Raw genomic sequence first — 7677 nt, forward strand, 5'->3', positions numbered from 1 at the left:
ATTATTTTTATATCATAAAAAACAAATATAGAATTTGGTTCACTTTTGAGTAATCACAATTTTTAAACTTGCATTCCCTAAACCATTTAAATACCTCAATTCGGGTCAATTTTCAATTTTTTTTACTCAGCTCTAATGAACAAGTTTAAACAAACTTGAGTTAATTATTTACAAATATAGACGAATTTAGACAAAATTTAAGCTTATACTTTAAGTCAAACTGAGCTTAAGCAGTTATATGTGATAGTGATATCATGTATGAATTTAATTTGAACCCTAAATTTTAAACTTACTATCGCCTCAAACAATCAAGTGTTATCTTAAACCATGGGAAATTTCATGTGGAAATCTTTTTATCATCAAGGTGAAGTTAACAATAATCAGTGTTATTTATTTAATCTTCGAATTAAAAGAACTGTTTCATCTTAAAATTATATTTCCCAGGTCTGACAAAAAAAAACAGGCTGGAGGACTGAATTGAATAATAAAAAAAGTGAGATGCCTAATTCCCTGATTATCCCAGCACAAAGTAAAGCACTGCAGGTTAAGACAAGGTGACTTTGTCGTCCTCTCTAAACTACAATAAATACCGAATAGATGCGTAACAAATCAGATGGATACTGCAGATTCATTACCTCTACGGGAAAATACCTTACGATGAAAAGGGTTTATAAAATAATTTTTTCCTCTATAATGATGAGTACGTGGCGTAAAAAATTAAGCTGTTAAAATTAACGTGCAAATATCGAGTCTTTGACAAGCATTTTACAAATTCGGGTCAACTCAGTCCAACTTAAATTACTATTTAATAATAAAATTATTTTATTTAAATTTAATTATAGCTCTTTTATAAAAGTTAACTGGATCAAACTTATTTAAATTATGAGTTGATCCCTAAATTTTAAATTATTTTAATTACATCTTTCAACTATTGAGGTTATACCAATTAGATATTTTTGTTACTAAAATCGTTAATTTAACTATTAAATGACACATTAGATCTTATATGATGAAGTTTAAAACGGAAAAAAACTAAGAAAAAAATAAATTTGTAAAACTCTTAATTTTTGAGGTTTTCGAAATTCTTACAAAAGGTTTATCGTTGATCTTTTTTTTCAAATCTACCTTTTGACTTTTAAAATTGATGCGATAATGTTCTATTTATTTAAAATTTCATTTTAAATTTAATTACATAAAAATGTACATGTAATATTTAATGGTTTTAATAGCGAAAGAAACAAATTAAAATAATATCAATAGTTTAATGATGTAATTAGAAAGCTTTAAAGTTGAAGGACTAATTTAAAATGAAGTAATAGTGTTTTTTTTTTTTTGTAAAGAGTAAAGGTGTGAGAGATAAATCCAAAATTAAAGTGAATCATGGGTAATTTAATCAACCGTTTAATTATAATGCGGAAATAAGTAGAGAGAGAGAAGAGGCTGACTGCTTCAACATGAGATTTGATTGGAAGAAAGCAATGAGGGAATCTACAGGGAGAAAAGAACATTATGTTTCATCATATAACCGCGTGGAAGTTTCTACCCAATCCTAAACATAACCCAATTTTCCAATTTCACTCGGCAATCCCTCTCCCTTCATCCATCCCCCCTATTTAACAGCCATTTCCACCCAAAAGAAAAAGCATAGCACAGCAAAGGACATTAAAAAAAAAAACCCCTAAGAACAACGTACTGCTAATGGAGATCCCAGCTGGTTTTCGGTTTTTTCCTACAGAAGAAGAGTTAGTTTCCTTCTACCTACGCAACCAGTTAGACGGCCGGAGACAAGAGATGCACAGTGTTATTCCTGTTCTCAACATTTACGATGTCGAGCCATGGGACCTTCCTCGTATTGCTTTCTTCACTCCTCATTACATTCTTCAATTTTAAACATGCTTAAAACTGACCGGTTTAGTAAGTTAACATGTTCCTTCTTTTGTCGCAGAGCTTGCGGGGGAGCGTTGTAGACGAGACACTGAGCAATGGTTTTACTTCACACCAAGACAAGAGAGGGAAGCTCGAGGTGGGAGAGCTAACCGAACTACTGCTTCTGGCTACTGGAAGGCAACAGGGTCTCCCAGCTATGTCTACTCCTCCGATGACCGAGTGATCGGAATGAAGAAAACAATGGTTTTCTATAAGGGGAAAGCTCCTTCTGGGAAGAAAACCAAATGGAAGATGAATGAGTATAGAGCTATAGAAGCTGTGCCCAACCCGACTGCTGTTACCACGACTCCGATGGTGAGCAGTATATAGTTGCATACTGTTCTTCAGGCTCAAAAGCTCGATATGAACTTCTCCCATTTCTAATCATTTCTTGAAATATTCTTAATGCAGTTGAGACACGAATTCAGTTTGTGTCGAATCTACGTGGTATCAGGCAGCTTTCAAGCATTCGATAGACGCCCACTCGAACCTGTACCAAAAGCAACACAACTTCATGAGAATAGGACTGCAACATTTTTAGAGAGAGCCTCTATGATGGAGGTAACAAGCTCCTCAAGTACTTCACACACTGGAGGAGACCACTCTGATCAACCAGAGGCAAATGAAGATGATATTTGGGAGATGGTTAACGATCTCGAAGAACCTCCCTTAGGATGGGAACAAATGAACTGGACTGGAGTTTAGCAAACATTAATAAGTAACCACTCCTTGATGTGGTAGATAGGATTGTACCAAAAAGCACGAGTAAAATCTAACTTCAGTAAGTAGCAGTTTTTCATCTTCAACATGAAGGTTAATGTAGATGTAATAACAAATAATCAAAGATCTTAAGAGATCATTTTATGTAAAATAGGATTAAATTTTTTTCGAGAAATCGAAGTTAGGGAAAATCCCATTGTTTTTGTAGAGATATCTGTCAGTGCTATTTAGGTCTATTCAATTTGAAGATGCACTTGCCGTTACTCTCTGCTGAATCCCATTGTAAAACTCAACACCTGAAGACAAGCAAACAAAATAACTCAAACAAAATGATGAAATAGGACAAGGTTTGAAGAAAGACTACCAGAACAACAGCGGATTCATAAAAGGTAATAACAATCATAAAGGACAAACAAGAAAAATTTGTAGTCAGCCCATCTGCTCGTTGACTCACTAAACATCTAAACCAGAGTTTTGTTGAGTCATAATCATGCATGCCTCTATGTCACCAAGGAGTTGGATTGCTCATAATCTAATATTTATGCAGACCTCGGTGATGGTGTTTTGTAGGGCTATATTACCCTTCATTTTTCTTGAAGTATGCCTGTTTGACACTTATATCCTGTGCGTATCCATAAATGGGTATGGGGATATTGACCTTTCAAAAATCCTCCAAATACATGGAAAACCTTAGAAAAAGTGGGACATATCTGTACCTGACACTTGCACCAAGTTTGAGTAATATAGTTTTAAGCTAAACCGAACAAAGCTTGAGTGCTGACTCAACCAGAAGTATTCATGCTCCATCTTGTAACCAGAAGCCACCTCTACAACATAGTTCTAGTGTATCAATACAATAAAAATGCTTAGCTGGTAATCTTCAATTTTTTATTAGCACAATAGCAAAAGGAAGGCATAAAACAAAAATATAGCCTATTCCAACTCAAGTTTCATGGTTGATTGTTCTACCAATTATGAGCATAAGATCATAGATAACTCAATCTAAAAATAAAGTCTTTCAAAGGATATTACAGGATCAGAAAAGCATTTTGGATCATTCTAGGTTATAGATCTCAACCTTGAAAAATCTTTGCAAGTTCACTTGTCAACATAGAGTGATGACAGCTCATCGCCAACCCCGTTTCAAAAGTTTTAAACAAACCATCTCAAAATATCAATGGTTACTTACCTAACAAGCAATAATGGTCAATGCTGTAGTCAATCTTCGTCGAACTTGATAATGTTCCGTTGCCTATATAATATACTGGAGAGAACCAAAAATGAAATGTAAAAGTAGTTAAATGATTTAATAGATTTATGATGAAATAAAAAGTAAACAAGGAATTTCACTTGGTGAATGCACGTAGACCATGGTTCGTTGTATTGAATTCAACATGTTTGAAAATGGAACCTGCCAAATGTTTTATTCAAATTTTTTGACCTCTGCCCTGCATGGGACAACTACCAGCGTAGAAAGAAGTTTCAATCACAATCTGCCTAAAAATTGGTTATACATCATCATTACGCATTGCTCCTTCCATGGACAAAAAGATTAAATAAATAACTCCTAGGGAGCTTTGAAGAAATTATTGCTGCCTGTCGCCACCTGAGTGGGCTGGTTTTCTTCCCAACAGGACCTTTCCTAGAAATGTTTTTTTGACATCATACATATATTGATGCTATGTGTTCTTGGCACTTCAATTCATTGTAGGATCAAAGTTTTCCTTTAGTCTTTTCTTTTGTCCACAGAATGATTTGTTTTGCAACCAAACTACCGACTTGAACACTACATGTTCGTGCACAGCCCTGACTGACCCCTTTTCTTCTTCTTCAAGCAGCTCATGATCAAAGAATTGAGCAAATGATAGAAACTTAATGACATGTTTTTTGTACCCACCAAGTATGTTCCGAACCAAATAATTTTCACACCTAGGCCTCTCTTCATGCTCTTTTGACCTCATAAAACTCATAGCATTAATTAAGAAATTGTACCTCATTGACAGACTATAGCCAACATCTATAACTGAGGTAAACGTCACAACTTGCATAATTAGCAGACTTGACAATTGCTGCATCTCTATATCTATACGTATACATCATCAACTCCTTCTCTCCACTTATATATGCTGAACAATCTGGAAAGCTTCTAAAACTACCAGAAAAGTTCTCAATATAACATGAAATCATATGGAAGTCTATCCTCATTTCCTACAAGCTCAGGTTTGAAGAGTCATCAACACTAAATTGGTCTGTCTGAAAAATTCCTAGTGATCTGGCTATAAATTCCAGTAATTGCGTGTTCCTTTAGTCATTACAAGATTCAAATAAGTACATTACATCTAATGCTTTAGCAGTCTATTATTAAAACCTTCGAGCTCATTGCTTCCTGTTTCTACTTTTCTCATGGAGAGCAAATAAGCAATAGTTTTGACTTTGTCCTAAAAACTACAAGCAAAAATATTTTTTATTTCAGGAGAAAATTAGAGGTCAACTGTGTTCTGGCAGTTCTACTACTGTGTAAAAGTGTGTTGCATAACTTCTCCTAGACGACAGTGAATTAAATCGGAAATATATGAAAGATTGACAGATCCAAACTTTCGTTCTTTTCATTTCTTTTGTCCGAGAAGCTCAAGTAATTTAGCTTTAAACTCTCAACGACCCATTGCAGCTAGAAACTTTAAGACAAGTGATTAGTTCTTGTCTCATATAATTCAGTTTCAACCACAATACACACACTGACATCAGCTTATTGTTCAAAAGCAGTAGCTCCATAGGATGAAACAAATAACTTCCTCTTAGTCAATTAATACTTTAATTAGATATGGTCTTTAAGAAACTAAATACAACTTATTCAAGGGTATTTCCACTAGCCAACCACAGACCCTTAAATCCTTAAGGACTAGATATACTAAACTATTCTAAAAGGTTTAAAATATGTTAAAAGATAACACATGACTGGAAAGTTAACCCAATATGGAACTTTTGTCATCACTGTATTGAGAAAAAGTCAGCATCACATTTCACCGAAGTCCATTGTTTGACAAATTTGTGACATTTAAAACATGATGATGACCACATCAGTGTTCTTTCCCTTTTTTTTGCCATTTGTAAATATGAGAGAGATGGTTTCCCTTACTAACAATAAAGAATTCAAACAAAAAGTCAAAAATTCAAAGAAGAAACAACTATGTTTGCCAATATCCAACAATTAGTCCCCACAATTATCACACGAAGAACATATTCCTGCAATTTCTTTTTTGTCTTAAAATCTCAGCCTGCTCAAGGGAAGAGATTATTAGCTTCTCATATACATTCCTATCGTTCTTCTTCGCAACAATTTTACATTGAAAAGTAGAGCTCGGAGAAGTATGAAACACAAGCAATCAAACACTTAACACTCATTAAAGAACAGAAACCAAATGAGAGTGATATAAATTATAAAGCGCCCAATTTTTAACATTTTTAAACAACAAAGAACTCAGATTTATTCCATTCTAGACAAACCCAAACTATAACCAAAAAATGAAATTTCAGATTCCACTGGTAATGACAAAATTGAGTAAAAATCTCACCTTGGACTTGTTTTTGGTCCCTTTACTTTTGCCACCAACCTTGGTATAGCAGAATCTAAAGGCAATGAAAGGAGAAATATGGGTCATTGGGCAGCAAAGAGACAATTGTCTACTCTTTTTTTACATTGTTGGTTTAGCTAAACATATAAGGTGAGGTGGTTGGCAGCTTTCGGGCTCCTTTGCCCATGGTTAACTTCACGCCTTTTGAACAGTCTATCTATTCCGTTCCCATCTAACTTTTGGATTTTTCATTTTGTCTTATTTTATTTATGTCTAAATCAAAAAAGCAAGGAATAAAAAATATAAATTATGCTAGATTAATTATTTTATTATATTTATAAAAATATATTCAAATAAATTGAAATAGTCAATTGAGTCTTAACTCGATTGAGATCCGTATTGTTGTCAATGCAGGAAGACGTGGTTTAAGTGCGCTGAAGCGCATTATCCTCGTATTTATAGGTTGGGAGGGGCTATGGATAGTTCTAAATATTGTGTCAAAAAGAACAAATAGAATAAGAACCTATAATGAAATTGTTCAAAAATAAAAATAAATTAAAATAGTAAAATATTTTACATTTGTATTTTTGTTTTAAGTTGAAATTTATATTTTATATTAAATATAAAATGATAAAAATATCCTTATAATAATATTTTTTATTTTGTAAAAGAACTAAGTTGAAACTTGGTTAAAGTGAGTCAACCCTTTAAATAACAATATAAGTAAATAAAAAAGAATAATGTCAAATTTAGTCATTAACGTTTACATATTTTGTTAACCATCAATATTGAACAATTGTCAACTTCGGAGATTAACTTGGACCATAAAAAGTTTAAGCCCTAATGTGAAAATAATTATCAATGCAGGAATACTTGCCAAGTTGACCCCAAAAAATATATTCACTCATTGTAAAAAGTCAATCCCGCAACCCAGGATCATATTCCTAATATAATATAAAACCAACTTTTAAGGGAGTTTTAGAAATAAATAGGGACATAATGATCTTTTTATATTTATATTTTTTCACTTTTTATTATTCATCCAAGTTAAATAGAGGTAATATTGGTATTGTAAATCAAATTTTTTTAATTTATAATATTATGTTTATTTAATTAATAAATTATAGTTATATATAACAACTCGAAAGCTAGTGGTATCGAAATTTGCGATTTTTGAGATATCATTTCCGTAAATTGAGTTTGTAAATATTAAATAGGGTTATTGCAGAATTATTATATTGATGAATTGAAATTTGGTTAAGTGATTTAGCAAAAATTGTGAGTAATTAAGGTTTGGGGATTAAATTGTAAAACTCCAATCGCTATAAATTTTTAATTAAGAAATGGATTGAAGACCTAGATAGCAATTATCCAAGGGATTAAAAGGGTAAATAAACCAATGTAATTTATATAGATGGTGGGACATAATGATGATATCTATTATGACTAATTTATAATT

The 7677-nt window shown here is 32.7% G+C and overlaps 1 protein-coding gene across 1 annotated transcript; it reads left to right on the plus strand.

The window, feature by feature from the left end:
• The first annotated feature begins 1752 nt into the window (after positions 1-1752).
• Positions 1753-2700, plus strand: LOC107954128 (NAC domain-containing protein 90-like). Its single transcript, NM_001327620.1, is given in 3 exon segments — positions 1753-1849; positions 1946-2241; positions 2338-2700. Coding segments are annotated over 3 exon segments (648 nt in total). The 5' UTR covers positions 1753-1791; the 3' UTR covers positions 2632-2700.
• Positions 2701-7677: the final 4977 nt, after the last annotated feature.

The sequence above is a fragment of the Gossypium hirsutum genome, chromosome D07, assembly GCF_007990345.1.
Source record: "Gossypium hirsutum isolate 1008001.06 chromosome D07, Gossypium_hirsutum_v2.1, whole genome shotgun sequence".
NCBI classification, from domain to species: Eukaryota; Viridiplantae; Streptophyta; class Magnoliopsida; order Malvales; family Malvaceae; genus Gossypium; species Gossypium hirsutum.